We start from the raw sequence: 17,051 nt of genomic DNA on the forward strand, positions 1-17,051 counted from the left end.
TCAATAATATCAATGATTTTGATACCATGTGTTATTTTTTGTTGTCGACATATCATGTGTTATATAGATGTACAATATGTTTTATTTGGGCTGTCCTACCTCCACAAATTCTGATTTTGATAACAAGTTAATTCTTACAGATTTACAACTCATACCAAATAATAATAAATAAACTGGTTTACAAACTTTCATATATTAGTTTACAAATCTTTCAATTTTTGATATGAAATATCTATAATATTATAATTCAAACTTTTATTTTTAAAAAAGAAAATCTAAAACATGGAGTTTATCATACTGTGAATAAGCCCATGGTCAGAAAATTAGAATTATAAGTTGTGAAGTATAATAATTTTTATGAATTTTCAAGTTAGAACTAACTGAAATGGGTGAAACCTATAATTTCTCATTTCATTAATAAATTGTTTATTAAAATACATATTCTCATATTTTTCTTTAAATTTTCAATGTGGAAAATAGAGAGATTAAAATTTGGTTCCCTATATATACCAAACTGTTGCAAACTAATAATCAATAGTTAATTTAGTTAAGAAAAAAATTTAGATGTAAAAACAGTTCTTTTCTTCTTTCCTTAAGCTTATAGCTGCGTAAGCTTGTATGACTGATGATAATGCAACATGGAGGTAGTCGTATTGACCCGCCATCTTAAGTAAGCCAAACTCAAGATTTTTTTTCAATTTGTATCAATAATTCAAGGTCTCGTTATCAGTATCACGGTACAAACTCAATTGGTAAAGTCTTGCTTGATTAAATATTCAACTATTGCGGTCAAATTACTTATATATTTTTTTTTGAAACAAAAGGTGGAATGTAAATTTGAGAAAAATGAGGATGCCATAAAAAGAGGAGACAGAGCATCATGTTTATCTAAGGTCTTTTAGGTTGGGTCTCTTAGCGTAATATAAGATACGGTCTCTTAGCGTAATTAAAAGCTAAGAAAATGTATCTATACTATTAAAAGAGAAGGAGTTTAAATAAAGCTACCTATGAAAGTCATTTTGGACCTTTTCCTTTTTTCATTTTTGGGTCTAACCATATCTATTATAACAGCATCTACGACCTTTGTAACCCAAATAATTCGAAAAGAATATTCTAAGTTGACATCTACTTTAAATTTCATTTTAATAAAATAGACTATTATCTAACCAGAAATCGCCATCTCATATCCTATATAACCCACCTCTCACCAAACTCAAGAGCATCACATATATCACCAATATCAAAAACATAAAACCCGAGGCTCAGACCCAAGGAAACCAAAAAATGCTAAAGTGGTTCATATCCTGTTTTTTTAAGTCATTGCAATCCTCATCTCCCCCTCATGATAAGGTATTACATTTTTACATGGTTGAACTATGGGACTATGTGTTTAGAAATCGCGGCTAACATGTTTACTTTCATTATATATTCAGATCTCTTATTATGGTTTTCTTATATGTTTCAGCTCTCCACAAAACAAAAAGATTTGTCCACAACCTCAGAAAACAACAAGTTTATGGTTTGGATGGAAAATAACAAGGATATTATTGAAGTAGAAGATAATGATAATCCAGATTGCTGTGCCAAATGTAATTTTGTTTGGAATCCAATATCTCTTACCTGGGAAGCAAACATCGAGATTTGAAGAATATTCTAAATGTACTTTTCATTTGTTTTCTTATGAAGATTATATTATTAGTACGTGAGAGGAAAATGCATTTGTACTTTTCATTTGTTTTCTTATGAAGATTTACAATTTGATTTTGTCAAACAATAAAATATCACGAAACACAAAGGGGGATTTTATTTTGTCATAAATTTATATTAATAATAAAGGGGCATTAAAATTGCGGTTTGAAGCACGAAACACAACTCAATAAATGTGAAATCTGAATAACAAACGAATATACTAAGTGGAAGCAAAACAACTACAATACTTCCTCTACAAGTTTATCATAAGTTTAGGAAGCAAAATAACTATAGAAATGACTTGCTTTTATCTCTTGCTTATATTTGAGTAGACAATTTATCATAAGTTTAGAAAGCAAAATAACTATAGAAGAATTAACAACTAAATAAATGTGAACACTGAAAAACTAACGAATATGCTAAGTGAAAGCAAAATATCTTCATTACTTCCTCTACAAGTTTATTTATTATTGTCAACAACAAAAAAATTTAAAAGCTTAGATTTTATTTCTATAAATACGGTAACTAACATTTATTTACATTGATACGAAATGATCACGAAGAGAAAACTAAATATGCTAAGTGTATATATTCGAAGATTTTTTTGAATATTGATCACGTTTAAGAATCAATAGTGATTTTGTAAACAAAAAAATCAATAGTATATATTCACAATCCCGTAATTACCTAAACCAAAAATCTTAATTCCTTCCTCCACAGGATATTATTGATTAAGATCACGTTTAAATAATCATTATTAAGAATCAATGATATTATTCTCAATCACGTAATTACCTTAACCAATATTCTAAATTCTTTCCTCTACAAGTTTATTTATTACGGCTAACTACACAATTTACCTAAAATCTATCAACCAAAATAACTAATTGATGCTTGCTTAGATTTTATTCCTTAAAATAAGATAACCAATTTGATTACAAAATATTCAATTATGGTTGATCGACTATAAACCCCTCCTATATTATAAATACAATCTTACTCTCAACCCTTTAACATCCATCTTTATCAAAATCAAACTCAAACTCCTCACAAGAAAAGAAAAAACGATTCAGAAAATCATGGTTAACAATATGCAGATTACCTTCTTGAACGATATCAAACCACGTTTTACATCTTATCGGGTACAAGTCAAAGTTCTGCATTCATGGAGACAATGGACTAAAATGGCTGGTGACTCACTCGAATTAGTCCTTTCTGATGCTCATGTAAGTGTGTTATTCTTTATATGTTTTTGTTATTTTCAAGATTTTGGTCTATATTCTAATCAACGTAAATTTTGAATCTATGGTATTTTTAGGGTACAAAAATTCATGCATCGTGTAAGAAGACTTACATGGATGAGTTGGCTACGAAAGTTCCTGTTGGAGAGTGGATCAACATTGATAACTTCAGTTTGACGAATGCTCCCCGTACATTTCGAACAACCAAAAATCCTTTGAAAATGAATTTCCTTCACAACACGGACATCTCGGAGTCAACTCTCCGGATTGATGATAATTTTCTGGATTTGGTTGATTTTGAAACCATACTAACTGGCAAGCATAATACGAACATCCTTATTGGCAATTCATTTTCGATATATTTAAAGTTTTGATTATATTAGCAAAGTTTGATAGATAATCATATGCATTGTGTTTTTTTTTTCAGATTTAATTGGACAGGTTTTGGACTTGGGTGATCTTGATACAGTTCATTGTACTGGAGGAAAAGAAAGGAAAAAGTTGGAGTTTACACTTAGAGACATTAATTGAGTGAATTCAACACCACCTTTGGATTTTGACCCGTTTTTAAGATATATAAGCTCTAATTAGTTGTCTTTTTTTTTGTTTGTAAATAAAGTGATCTAAGGTTGCCTTGCTGCCTTTGGGGAACATATGCTGAGAATGTTTACAATGCTTGCCAAGAAGCTGAAGATGGGTTTATTGTATGCCTTCTAAGATTCGCTAAGATTGGTCATTTTAGAGGTATCAATACTATAAAAATAATTTCCTATAAATCAGATTATATCCTATATTCACGTTTTTTTTTGTTTTGTGACAAATAACATTCAAATTGTTCAACAATGATAGGAGAAGTCCAAATCTCAAATGCTTATGATTCAAGTAAAATCTTCATCAATCCAGACATACAGGAAGCACAAGCATTTAGAAAAATGTGATTTGTCATTCCTGATCTATATTTTTCTAATATATTTATTGAAAACGTAATGTATATTACTTACAAATACGATTTTTTTCAGTGATTCTGGTGACAGTCTAGCCATCACCATATCCGATTCAGGCGATAACAAATTGGATAAAAAATTGGTCAGCCACAAGTGGATGCAATGCCAGGAGAAAAATCTTGCAGAGTTGGTTGAATCTACTGAGGTAATATTATATATAATATTATATATCAATACTATTAAAAGGGAAGGAGTTCTAAAAAATCTACTTATAAAAGGTTGTTTGGACTCTTTCACTAGACTTACCTATTTTTTTGGTCTTACCTTATATTTTTGTAACAAAATGTTAGTCTATAACATTACACCGTATATACCAACTTTTACTCATTTCCTTTAGTGAGTTAACCATATTATTTATCAAATATTACGGTAATCTTACTTGGACAATTTGCTAACAATACAACTATTTTGGTCGACTAACCCACGAACCAAAACAATATCATTCCTATACTATCGACTTCTAAACCAATTAATATATTTTGAAACTTATTTAAAAGTTAACATATATCATACGTTATATTATACTATGTCATCTTACATTATATAGATCCAAATATTTTACAAAATCAAATTTAATAAAAAAAACTTAAGTAACCACCTGTTAAAAACAAAATTATATATTTTACATTAAATTATTCTCTATAAAAAAATTATAATAAAAAATGTTATTTAAGATAAATTTAAAATTTATTAAAAACCTTACAAATCTATACTATTAAATTAGCCAAAAAAATCTGCTAAATAAATCTTAAGGTCTTATAAAATGCACACAAAAATAATCAAAGAGTAGGTTAGGGCATTCGAGTCGGGTACAAATCGGTTTCTTTCGGGTCTGAGTTCTTCTGATCCTAAAAATCTGGACATAACTAGGTATTTGAAAATTTCTGGTATGTGTCCAAGTCGGTTCTTTCGGGTTCCGATATGTTCGGGTTCATAATTCAAATACCTGTAAAACACCTATAATTTTTGGATATGCAACGGGACTGGATGTGTTAAAAAATGGGAATGGATTGGTTTGGGTATTTAAGACCCGAAAAATTTGAAGTACCCGAAAACCTAAAAAATACCAAAACACCAAAAAACCTGAAAACTCAAACAAATACAAAAAAATATTTAAATACCTAAAAGACCCATAAATTTACCTAAAATCTGACCAGGGGAACCGAAAAATACCGAAATTTTTTCAATACCCGAAATATGTTTTTTAAATATGGAATTTTGCCCGAAACCCGTAATCGGAAAAATGAACCCAAAATTAAAAAGTATATGTAATACCTCAAAATATCCAAATATACCTAATTTACACAAAACATTTCAAGTACTTCGGGTACTAATCAACCCTCGGGTAGGATCCGGACTCGAACAAGGATCCGCGGGTCCAGAAAAATATGTACTTTACCATGGATCGAAACCCAAATAGCACCTATATTTCGGTTTAATTTCCGGGTCTGGTAAATGTCTAGGCCTAAGAGAGAGTTATATAAGATCATGTATACAAAATCTTAAATAAACTAATTGGTAAATTATATAATTTTAAGAAAATTTCTTTTGAATATAATATGACTTTTTAACATGATATTAGAAAACAATTTTAAAATACTAATTCAAAAATTTTGTTTACAGTCCAAAGAAAAATCCGCGCTTTTTAAGCGCGGGTCAAAATCTAGTTTTATATTACGTTAAGAAACCTATCCAACCTAAAAGACCTGCAATAAATATGCTATTATATATCTTTTGTTCACTACGATCGAAAGTTGCATATGAATTCTTATAATTATTAGCCAGGCTATAAAGTGTGTATTAGTTATCATTTTCTTAACGTTAACTGTACCTAAGAAGTCTAAATACGAATAAAATATTTCCATCGAATAGAGGTGATACAAGATTTTGAGATAGTGGCCTCACATATATAAAAATGTGACGTGGTCAGGAAACTGTGAGGTAGTCGTATATACGTATCATCTGATATGACTGACTGATCATATGATCTGTATATATCCGTATATTGTAGGAATATTCAGTTTGTTGATGATTTGTGGAGAAATCATATCTTTCTTGTTTTAAACACAGTTTTTCTTTTTTTCTTTTACGATTAATTATACGATAATATTTATTTACCACCTAAAAAGTAAACGAATCACAACATAGTGAATATTTTGATAACATTTGAGAAACCTAGAAAGATTATAGCTTTGTAAAGTTTTATTGAAATAGAAATAGCTCAGAGAGCTTTATTTAGATGCATAAATAAGAAAGGAAGAAGCTTTGAGATTGTCACCAAGCACAAATATATTGTTTATTGATAATCATAAAGACGAAGGTTTGGCTGCTAGAAACGCAGCCTTTTGTTCCCCTGCACAAGACCATTATAGTTATATTTATATGAACTCTTCGTGTTAAGAAACCCTAGTTACATGGACCTTGGGCTTGTCTTCACTCACTTGGGCCTTTACTCTAATATGTGAAATTGTATTGTATTGTATTGTATGTGAAATTATGAACTCAAATCTTTAACTCGGATTTGGGTTGCTTAGAGAACAGTAAAGTGGTCTCGGATATTTACAGAAAATATCTTGTTGCATCCGGAGCGGGTTGGGGTTAGATGAGGCTGGTTCTCCGGTTGTAGCCGTTGCTCCAAATCCGTAACCAGCATTGGTTAATTGAATCTGTCTGCTTGCTATATCGTCTTTGTAGAGACTGTCTAGCAGAAGATTGTCAAATCCTCTGCCCTATAAACAATGACATCATGTGAGTTAGAACTAGAAAGTTCTCTTTAGTTTAAATCCGAATGAGATGACTTACGAGTTTTGTTGCTATTGCGAGACGAGGATTGTTGTTGTTGTTAGTGCAAGCTGCCAACCACTTCCTCCAGCCTCTTAAGCTAAAACTATTAGATGGGCCTGAAGTTTCATGTCCTGCAAAGAAAGTGTTTATCAATTTTGATCTCTTCCTACAATGGAAATGTATGAGAATGTTTAGATTTTACTATATGTTTTTCTTTCTACCTGGTGGATATATTGCAAGAGCCAATGCGTTTTTTTTTTGTTCTATCTCTGCGGCTTGTGGGTTTATTTTATTTAGACCCAGCACCCACCCAAGGAAAAGGCTCACTGAGTGGTTAGTTTACAATGCGTAGATGTATTGAAGAAGAGTCACCAGTGGCAGTAAGTCATCACTGTCTATCAATGGTGAAGGTTACTTCAATCCAACATTATCTTTTTTACACAGAAAGAAGAGGTTATGAAAATAGTTTGTAATGCTGGTTGCTTTCCTTTTTCTGTAAATGGGCTTTAGAGTGGGCATGTAAATGCTGATGGTCCGTATGGTAGTCACTAGTCCATTAAAATTATTATTTTCGGATTGGTTCATATTAAATCTGATTCGATTAAAAAAGAAAAGAAAATAGCACTAAATTAAAAGCGGATTGGTGGGGGTCAGCCTTTGCGTTACTTAACCGTTATTTCAACTTCCACAATCTAAAAAGCACTGTTTCTGTTTTGTCTGAAGAAGAGAAATACCAAGAAAGACGACGGGAGAGGTTCATTTTTCATATAATTCGGATAGAGATGAGAGTTTCAACACGCTACAATTCCACCATGTTTCACATCTAAACATTTAAAGCAGAAAGGAGTTATGATATACAAACAAGGTTCCTCGCTAGAACCCTACATACTTTCTGAATATATTATGTTTAATTGAACAAGCGTTATTAAGTATAGGAATGTTCTCATAGATAAAATAAAAAGAGGTAAAATAACCCTAACCAAAAATAACCGGCCCAAAAAAAAAAAACTCGAATTTGAAATATTTTAACTTACGTATTTGTTTTTTTTTTTTTTTTTTTTTGGTAAAAATGTTAAGAACTTACGTATTAGTTAAGTATATTAACTTAAGTATTAAAGAGTTCTCGAGTGAGAAATTCATTATTCTCATTTTCATAGATCTTTGTGGGCATGCCCTGATGGCCATAAGAACAACCAACTGCCCATGCAGAAGATCGTTCGTCATCCCCTCCACTAGATAAACACACATCCTCAACTAATCCATTTGTCACAAAACCCCATAGAACAAGATCTAAATATTTTATCCCAAACCATTATTATCCGTATTCATGAACGGATGAGTCACTTATGAGTCACACACTTTATGTAAAATGGCTTGTTATCTTGACTTAACAAAAATGGCATGTTATCAGTTTCTTTTGTTGACAAAAGCGTAAATCAATCATTGGTCCACTCTCTTCATTTACCTTACTATTAAGATTGCATTATCTAGCAGTGAAAAATAAGAAGCAAATCTCCTTTTGATTTCTATTTAGGACGAACATACCATTCCCCCCTCCCCCAAAATTAAATAAAAATTAACAAAAAAAAAACAATGTGTACGATTATTATAGACATTGCATAAACGCAAAGAAGTCTTCGTGATGGAAAAACAAAACGAAGGGAGGAGAAAATGAAAAAAAAAACATACTATTTTTTTCTTTGTAAAGAGAGAATAAAAAATACAAACTTTTTAGTATAGAGACTCCATGCTCCAAGTGGGGCTCTGAGCTCCATTATAAGCTCCTATTCCTGATTCTATTTTCAACCTCAACACATCTTGTTCTTCTTCATCTGCCTGTTAAATGAAAGAATATTTTTATTATTAATTATATCATCAATGCTTTAACAGGACATTACAAATTGAAAACTGAAATGAAGAAATGAGCAGGACTGGTTCTGAATTAAAGCTCACAAAACACCTATTTAAGTGCCAGAATTTGTAAAATTATATAAAAAATTTACGGCATCAATGGACAAATATTTTTCGTGTTTAGGCATCCAAATACATAGAACCGGACCTAGACATAGTCATGTAAGAGACAGGTTTCACCAAAGATAAAGCCACCACGTATTATTATATTAGCAATTGCGATCATAATCTCATTTCCAATACTTTTGACTCTAAGTTTCTTTATTTCATTTTTTTGATAAAATAAATTTCTTTATTTCTCTATTTCTTTATGAGGCATTTGGTGGAATCAGCTATACTTTTATTAACTCCAGACAATATGACACATTTAGCAGAATTATATATGTTGTATCATTTATAATGCACTGTTATTTAATTCGCAACATTCACTACAAAGCAATCAGATTCTGCTTACCACATAGATAGCATTATTTTATTTTTAGTAGCCAAATGGACCAGCCAATGAGTGTGGGACCAAATTTCTTAAAAAGGATAAACTGAAACAACACTCCAATAAATGTTTGGTCCGCACTGGAAGCTTCCGATATGGAATCTATTTATGTTATAACCATTAGAAACTAGTATAACAAAGGATTTAAAAAAAAAATCAACTGACAGAAAAACATGAAAATGTATTAGTACCCAGACTACCAAACCCAAAAAACTTAAGCTAACCCGAATATATTTCTCCTAATTTAATCATTACTTTACTCTAATAAGATTTTACTTTAAATCAACCAGAAAGGTCTATGTCGTCTAAATCAGTATCAAATCAATAAATCTTACATTATGGAAAAGTATTTATATTTCTTTTCTCAAGTAAACGAATAAAGTAATACCACAATGGATCATTGCTAGCGTCACCAACAAGCCACAAGGCATTTAGTGTTAAAATAATTTGGCAAGAGCATTTAAACCACACAAAATCCTTCAAAAATCTAGACGAGATTATATTAAAAAAAATTAGGAATCTCTTGAGAAACAAGAGAAACTAGTAGTATGGTGCGATTAACATAATTAGCATTGGATGATGGAGACTTTAAGAAAAGTTAACTAAAGTAATAATATACTACTATTTGAATGCTTCCTTTTACTTTTTTTTTCTTGAAAAGTTTACTATCCACTACTTGACTAATTGTAATCATTACTTCTTAATATTAATTAACTAATTGCTGACCTCAATGAAGAGAGTGTTGAAGATCATGCCGGAGAAAGAGTTGAGATTGGAAGTGATGATTTTTAGATTCAATGACTCAAAAACTTCACACAGTTTCACCATTGTGTCTGTCCTCTTATTACATGTTACATTCACCACCATTGTCCTCTCTCCCATGAATGTTACCTTAAACTTCAATCACCCAAAACCCCACTATTTTTTTAGTACCAACCGTTTTTTAAATTTGTGATTCAAGGTGCAACTAGGAACCAAGAAACTTACTTCAAGAACTTCTATGAGAGAACGGGAAGAGCCAGAATCAAGCTGCCTCATCCTCTTGGATGTGACAGGAACCAGTAGATCACGATCAAAATCTTTACCGAAACTCAAGCTACTCTTTGGTGTAGATTCAAGTTCTCTAATCTCGGATTCAAGCTTCGTTTCATCATATTGTAACCCTTGTATGTAACTTATAGCATCTTTGATTATTGATGCTTTATCCATCTACCATAAAATAAAAATAAAATCCATAATAATAAGCATGGATCTTGGAACTAGAAGACAAAGAGTTTTGAGTTGCGAACCTTAGTGATATTAGGAACAACAGATCGAAGAGCAAAGAGCCTCTGGTTAAGCTTTTGCCTTCTGTTTCTCTCCAACACAATATTCTTTGAAGCCGGGGACGAGGCCGCACCATCAGGAGAACTCGAATCATATTCCTCCAACGGCCAGCTTTTTATATCAACAAGAAAAATTATCAAAAACTCAAGTGCTTCAAAGAAAGTAATCAAGAAAAAGAAGGAAAACCTGTCGTATTCAAACTCTTTGTTTTGGAGGAAGGAGCTGGGTTCCCAGTAATTGTTGAACTCTTGGTTGATATCGTCCATTTTCCGACAGTTCTCTTTCTAATCAACTGTCTGATCGTTTAAGTGGTGTCCCTTGTCTCTCTCGACCTGTGAACTTTATATAGAGAAAGGCCAAAGAGAGAATGAGACACACCAAATCTCGGGAGACAACAACCTGGATTTCCAGTTACTATACACATGTACACACCCGCTGCGTTGTTTCTTACTGAAAAAAATATAAAATTAATGTTAATTATAACATTATACAAAATTAATGTTAATTATAAAAAACATGTACACAGTAACTGGCTAATAAAAAAATCTAGATATTTTATATTTTAAAATATAAAAAACCAAATAAGACTTAGTCTAACGTTATAGAGAGTATTTAGGATGATATTCGACACGAGGACTTTATTCTTCGTAGTCTTAGCTTAACTGTACAGTACCCGGTGTCAATATCTACAATGTGAGCACCCAAAAAAACCCCCCTAAAAATATTAAAATAATAACTTTAAAAATATGATCAAAAAGAAAAAGATAGGAAAAATAAGTGTAGAAACAAACAATTTTAAGACAAGCTAGCAACAAACTAACAAAAAATGGTGAACCCAACAAATAGCAAAAACAAAACCAAAAATAAGGAAATTATTTCTACAAAAAAAACAAATATTTTTTTAAAAAAGTATTAAATAATTTTAGGTAATAAAAAATCAAAACCACATTTTTAAAAATATCAAATAATTTTATTCATAATCAACAAAATGAATATAATAGTCAAATGGATCACACCGAAAGAGCCAAAGTCAAAGAATATCAAACAAACTCGGTGTTTCATTTCACATATGTTTCGGCAGGAATGGTCCCTAACGAGAGATGATGTCAAAAAGGATCTCGTTTGTGACCATCTGAAAAACGTTTTAACGACCAACAGACACAGATGTATCCACAGCAATGCATGACGTTAGGTACCCAAGCCTAACGGCAGAGACTAGGAAAATTTCTCACACAAAACATCAAAAAGATGGGGGTAATTATGAAATAACGAAATAAATACCTTACTTTCCTTGTCCCTCGGTCAGTTGAGAATTGTGTAGGAAGCTTCACCATAAGACTTGGTCCTCTATCTTGCTCAAGTCTCAACAGTCGCTTCCCATAAGACTTGTTCTTCTACCTTAATCAAGTCTTCATCGTGGAGACGTTTCCACTTCTTGACACGTTTAACTCCTGTCCATGTGTCTCGTCCTTTCCCAAGCTAATTAGCTTCTATCAATATTGCTCATGTGTTAGTACATATATGGTCTTTCGATCCATAAACATGGTATCCAAATCCTCCACCGCACTGATTTTTCCTCATTATGTTTAACTTTTGGGTTGAGACATGTGCACGTGCCACCGTAACAAAACCATACCCCTTTTAGATTTGGGTGATTTTGCTCAATATTCGTAACAACCTCCAAAATAAAGAATATAGCCATAGTAAAATGGAAGTCATGGGATGTGACAATTAGAGCCAATTCTTGATATTTTTCACCTTGCACTCGCATGCGCGTGAAGATAAAGAGAGTGGCACATTTCTATCGTAACCATTAGCTTACTATATTCATGTAACTGGAAACACGTCTTTTATAAGTGTATTACACGATAAGCAACACTATACTATAATATATATGATGTAGTATTAGCACCACAAAAGCTAAAAAGACCATTAGCCTAGGTGTTTCTGGGGCGCGAAGGTGGACTCCAGTGCAATAAGATAAACCTTATAGCAGTGGTGACCATAAAAGGCTTGAAAGTGCTGGACTGTACTGTGTACGAGACATATATATGCTAACAGATAAGGACGATAAGGGTGGAAATTTTAGTATACTATATGTGATATAGTATAGTCTGCCGATGTTGCTATAGAAAAACATTTTGTTGGAGAAGGTATAACAAGTAATTCAAGTGGAGGCGTGGGTACGTTTGTACACTAGAAGCGGAAGAGATGATGGGTGGTGACTGTGGTGAAAGAGAAGATGACGGCTGCCATGAAACAATCAATAGTGGCGATGGTGACAATGATATGTTCGAGGAGAATGAAAAAGAAAAAAAAAATGACGGCCTTAGACATGATCTGCACAATTAACATGGTATTATACTGTTATATTGAATACATAGTATATCAACAAAACTTATTTGCATTGTTGCAATTACTTTATACTAGTACTATAACAACTATAATACAGATTATGTTAGCAAAAAAAAATTAATTGCATTGTTGCTGAGAGAGAAAAATATTGAGGATGAAAAAAAGACAAATATAAGTTAAGAGAAGAAAAAGATGGGGAATAGAATGCAGACTAGAAACAAAAGAGAAGAAGAAATATTGATATATATTATACTTTGACAATAGAATAGTATATTATAAAATTTACGATAATTTATGCAAGAATTGATATATATTCTTCATCGAAATGGATTGTTCATGGAAAAAAATTGTGCGCAGTAGATATAAATTTTTATCTTTAGAGAACTCAAAACAGACGATTTATTTCAGCGCAACTTTTAACATTTGTCTGACTTTGCATTCTATTCCATTTGTTACAATAGTATAGAATTAAACATATTAATAGAGAGCATTGTTCTACTTCTCAAATGCAATCCAGCATCTGACTCTGGGATGGCGATGAGTGGCGACGGTGCTGAAGAAAAACACAATGGAGCTAGTGGAGTAGTGAAGGAGAAGAGTCAGAAGGCGAAAAAGATACAATTTGCCAAAGAGCAAGAGGAGAATCGTAACATACTATATTATGAGTATAAAATAGAATATAATACATTACACAAAACTACTGTTTATCTTCTCCAATTTAGTCAATCCTCTGATTCTTCATCTTCTTAAAACCATTAAAATTGGATCTGCAAAAAAAAACGGCGGTTCCAATGTAAGTGCATGTAATACACAGTGGGATGATTTCGAAAGTTCTGAGATAGACTACCATGCTCTTCAATCTTACCGGACTTACCTTGATTCCTTCGTTTCAATAGAAAATTGGGATCATTTACAAAGTTTTCAGAGGTTATCGAAAAGTAAAGAGACGGTGGACCTTACCATTTTTCACGCGCATAATGAGATATTTTGGGTATTATACATAAAATATACACAATATCGTACCCTAAAAACCTCTATGATTAGAATCTTATTTTTGAGTTGTTATAGACATGAGGTCAAATTTCCCTTTTGATTTAACAAAAGCATACCCCTTCTTTCGTATGTAATAAAAATGTCGCTCAAAAACAAACAAAGCGGACGATTCCACTGAAACACATTTTCTTTTTGCCAAATTTAAAACGCATTTATAATTGAGATAATTTTATATTACACAAGAACGAAGATAAAAGGAGTTTTACACCAGTCAACAGCCACGGTAGTCTTTGCTAGCTAGATAACGAACAGCAGCGTTCAGCTTCCCAATTTCATTTCCCTGGCTCTGAATCAAAAGAGCTTGTTCATGTTTCAGCATTTTTTAATTTGTTTTTAATTACAAATACAGCTTCAATTAGTGACTAGAAAATGATGAATTTCTTGTTACTTAAATTTTATACTGATCAGATTGAACTTTTTTTGTCAAATTATCGACACACTGATCTTTCTTTCTTCTATTTCCTCATTTATAAAAGAATCTACGAAAATGACATTCCTTCAATTTTGATGAAAAAAATAAACAAAAAATTATACTATTTTATTTATTCAATTTTCAAATAAATTTCCGTTCTTTATCTCTCCTATTAAAGTAGAAGTACTTTAAGTTTTTGTCTCACAACATAAATAGCAGTTAAAAAAATAGTGTTGTTTGAAAACATAAATAACAGTAAGTTAAAAAGAAAAAAAGTAATGGGTTTATACTATTAAAAAAATTGGAAGTCCATTACATTATATTAAAAAGTAATGGGTTTATGTTACTTGATATACGTATTCAAATCAAAATAATAATTTAAAATTAATTTATACCAAAAATTCATTCAAAAATATACATATATATTCAAAATTTGATTTTTACTAACATATTTTCCAATAACCATTATAAAAATATTTTCAATATATATAAGAAAAATACAATACAAAGTCCAATTCACCAACTTAAATTATGATTTTTTATATTTCACATTGAAATTTAAAAATATAATATATGTGATTATTTATATAATTGTACGTATAAAATATTATTAATTATAAGAAAACTGATTTGATGATACGTATCAAGATCGGGTCAGACAAGCACCAAGGAGCCATCCCGACACTGCCTGGAACAAAGACAGATTGACCCCAGGTTTGGGATGGGTCTTCTTGGGTCCAGGTCTGGAGACTCCATTCCATGGACTTACGGTCGAGATCTTCATCAGCTCACCCCTTATTGCAGAGGCCATCGCGATTCGATCCCCGCTTAGCATGGAGCTAACCTTGGAGTTCTTCACACTCAAGGTTTTCTTCGACAGTTTAACGCTCATCAAAGCTATCTCCGGCAATTTCCAATCAAAAGAAGTCATCGGAATTGTGAAAGACATCCGATCGATTTCCTCTGGGTTTGCAGCAATTTATTGTTATCATGTTTGTAGATCGCACATCTTAGGTACTTGTTTTAGCAAAAAGGCTCTCCAAGCACATTTCTGTTTGTAATGGACATCATGATTTGGGCCATCGTTTTTTGTTCTTTTCATTATCTTAGTTTTCTAATGAAAATTCAGTGACAAAAAAATGAATATTTTTAAAATGGGTTAATTATTGAAAAATTGAAATCTAAATAAGCAAAATAGACCGTATCTTCGAATTAAAATTAAATATATGCACCAATTTAACATAATTATTCCTAATTTTAAAAACTTTGTACATGTGAGAAATTAATAAAAAGATATTCAATTTACTTATTCCGAATTAACAGATTTTTATTTAATTTTTAAATGTACAAAATATAACTTTTCATTAGCTTTAAACTCTCATCTTATATATTAAAACATAAGTCACAACCTTGATTTATGTGTGATTAATGGACCTAATGAACTTATTCTTAGAAAATCATGTTACATTTAATCTCTAATTTTATCATTTAAATTTTGGACCTACAAGAAATTTTTATTCGGCTCTCAATAATTGGATTTAAACAATAGATGATCCATTGGATTTATAGAGAGTATAAATTAAATAGATATAATTTAATGTTGTAATACTATACCTCCATATGTTAAATATTTGTCGATGTTAACTTTTAAAATTATAAAAAAAAATATTTAAATAACATAAATTATATTATATTATAATGATTAATCTTTACTACCTTAAACCAATGAAAACACATTTTAAACTATATAATTTATTTTAAAAATTAAACAAAAACTAAATATTTAATTATTTACACGATAATATAAATCTATGAAGCGAAAAGTTTAATTTTTTAAAAACTTTCTAAATTTGTGAAATGTTACGATATCTTTGAATATGACAATAAAACAATATTTTACTAATCTTTACATATATAATTACGATTTTAACAATGAAATAATAATCCAAAAATATATATATATAAGAAGATACAAATACATGTGAAAGTTTGAAACAATCTATTCAATGAAAAAAATATACCGTAAATTTATTATGTTTTAAAAATTGATAGACACATATATTATAATATATACCAATTTAGAGTTAAAAACAAAATATTTATATAAAAATAAATGAAAACAAAAACTCGTGCGGTTGCGCGGATCGAGATCTAGTTAGTTTTAAACTCTTATTAGTTTAGCGAGGAATGCAAATTAAGCTTTTGATATGGTTTCTAGGGATACGTTGGTATCTGATAGCTATCAATCATCGTATATGAATTTTGGCACCACCTTTTAAAGAAGCTAGTATCTTAACAAAACCCTTTTAAAGAAACAAGTTATATAATCATCCAAAACTCGATGACTGTATAGCACATTAGGAAACGAATTATGTGGTTCCAGGCCTGTTCCAACGTTCCAAAAGACATTCGATATTGGATTGGACATTGGTTATAAAACAGTGATCAAGCCCATCAATTTTTGTTGGTATCAGCGAAACCCGACTTGAGTCCTGAAAGCCATCATACTCATACATCGTCCGTATGACCGTATGATACACGAGTATGTTTCGTTATTGGTCACGAAATTCTTTCGTTATTGGTCATGAAATTCAAATTTGAAGTAATAATTCGCTATTGTTTGTCGTTTAGCGGAGACTTTAAATGTACGAAACCCTAGAACTGAACACGAGAGCATCTATACTAGGCTTACTAGCCATGTGTTAGATTTATGTCCTTGACCATTGTCCATTATTTGATTTTTACTTGTCGACATTATGGGTTCGTACTTCGTCAATAATTCCAAA

The 17,051-nt window shown here is 31.1% G+C and overlaps 2 protein-coding genes and 1 long non-coding RNA gene across 4 annotated transcripts; 1 reads left to right on the plus strand and 2 right to left on the minus strand.

The window, feature by feature from the left end:
• The first annotated feature begins 2,873 nt into the window (after window positions 1–2,873).
• LOC106411328 lies at window positions 2,874–3,868 on the plus strand. The gene is made up of 5 exons (XM_048749348.1): window positions 2,874–2,915; window positions 3,008–3,245; window positions 3,358–3,430; window positions 3,550–3,674; window positions 3,780–3,868. The coding sequence occupies exons 1-5, from the start codon at window positions 2,874–2,876 to the stop codon at window positions 3,866–3,868; spliced, it is 567 nt and encodes a 188-aa protein (XP_048605305.1).
• A 2,250-nt stretch (window positions 3,869–6,118) lies between these two features.
• Window positions 6,119–6,778, minus strand: LOC125584189. The gene is made up of 2 exons (XR_007321179.1): window positions 6,737–6,778; window positions 6,119–6,663 (listed from the first exon to the last, which is right to left on the minus strand). It is a non-coding gene; the product is annotated as an uncharacterized LOC125584189 (long non-coding RNA).
• Window positions 6,779–8,305: 1,527 nt separating this feature from the next.
• Window positions 8,306–10,875, minus strand: LOC106385475 (transcription factor bHLH35). Of its 2 annotated transcripts, XM_013825388.3 has the most exons (5): window positions 10,632–10,874; window positions 10,409–10,556; window positions 10,107–10,328; window positions 9,846–10,016; window positions 8,306–8,554 (listed from the first exon to the last, which is right to left on the minus strand). In XM_013825388.3, the coding sequence occupies exons 1-5, from the start codon at window positions 10,709–10,711 to the stop codon at window positions 8,450–8,452; spliced, it is 726 nt and encodes a 241-aa protein (XP_013680842.2). In that variant the 5' UTR covers window positions 10,712–10,874; the 3' UTR covers window positions 8,306–8,449. The 2 variants fall into 2 exon arrangements, with proteins under 2 accessions (XP_013680842.2, XP_048608214.1); XM_048752257.1 differs by having other exon boundaries at window positions 10,409–10,875.
• Between the last annotated feature and the right edge of the window lie 6,176 nt (window positions 10,876–17,051).

The sequence above is a fragment of the Brassica napus genome, chromosome C3 (genome assembly GCF_020379485.1).
Source record: "Brassica napus cultivar Da-Ae chromosome C3, Da-Ae, whole genome shotgun sequence".
NCBI classification, from domain to species: Eukaryota; Viridiplantae; Streptophyta; class Magnoliopsida; order Brassicales; family Brassicaceae; genus Brassica; species Brassica napus.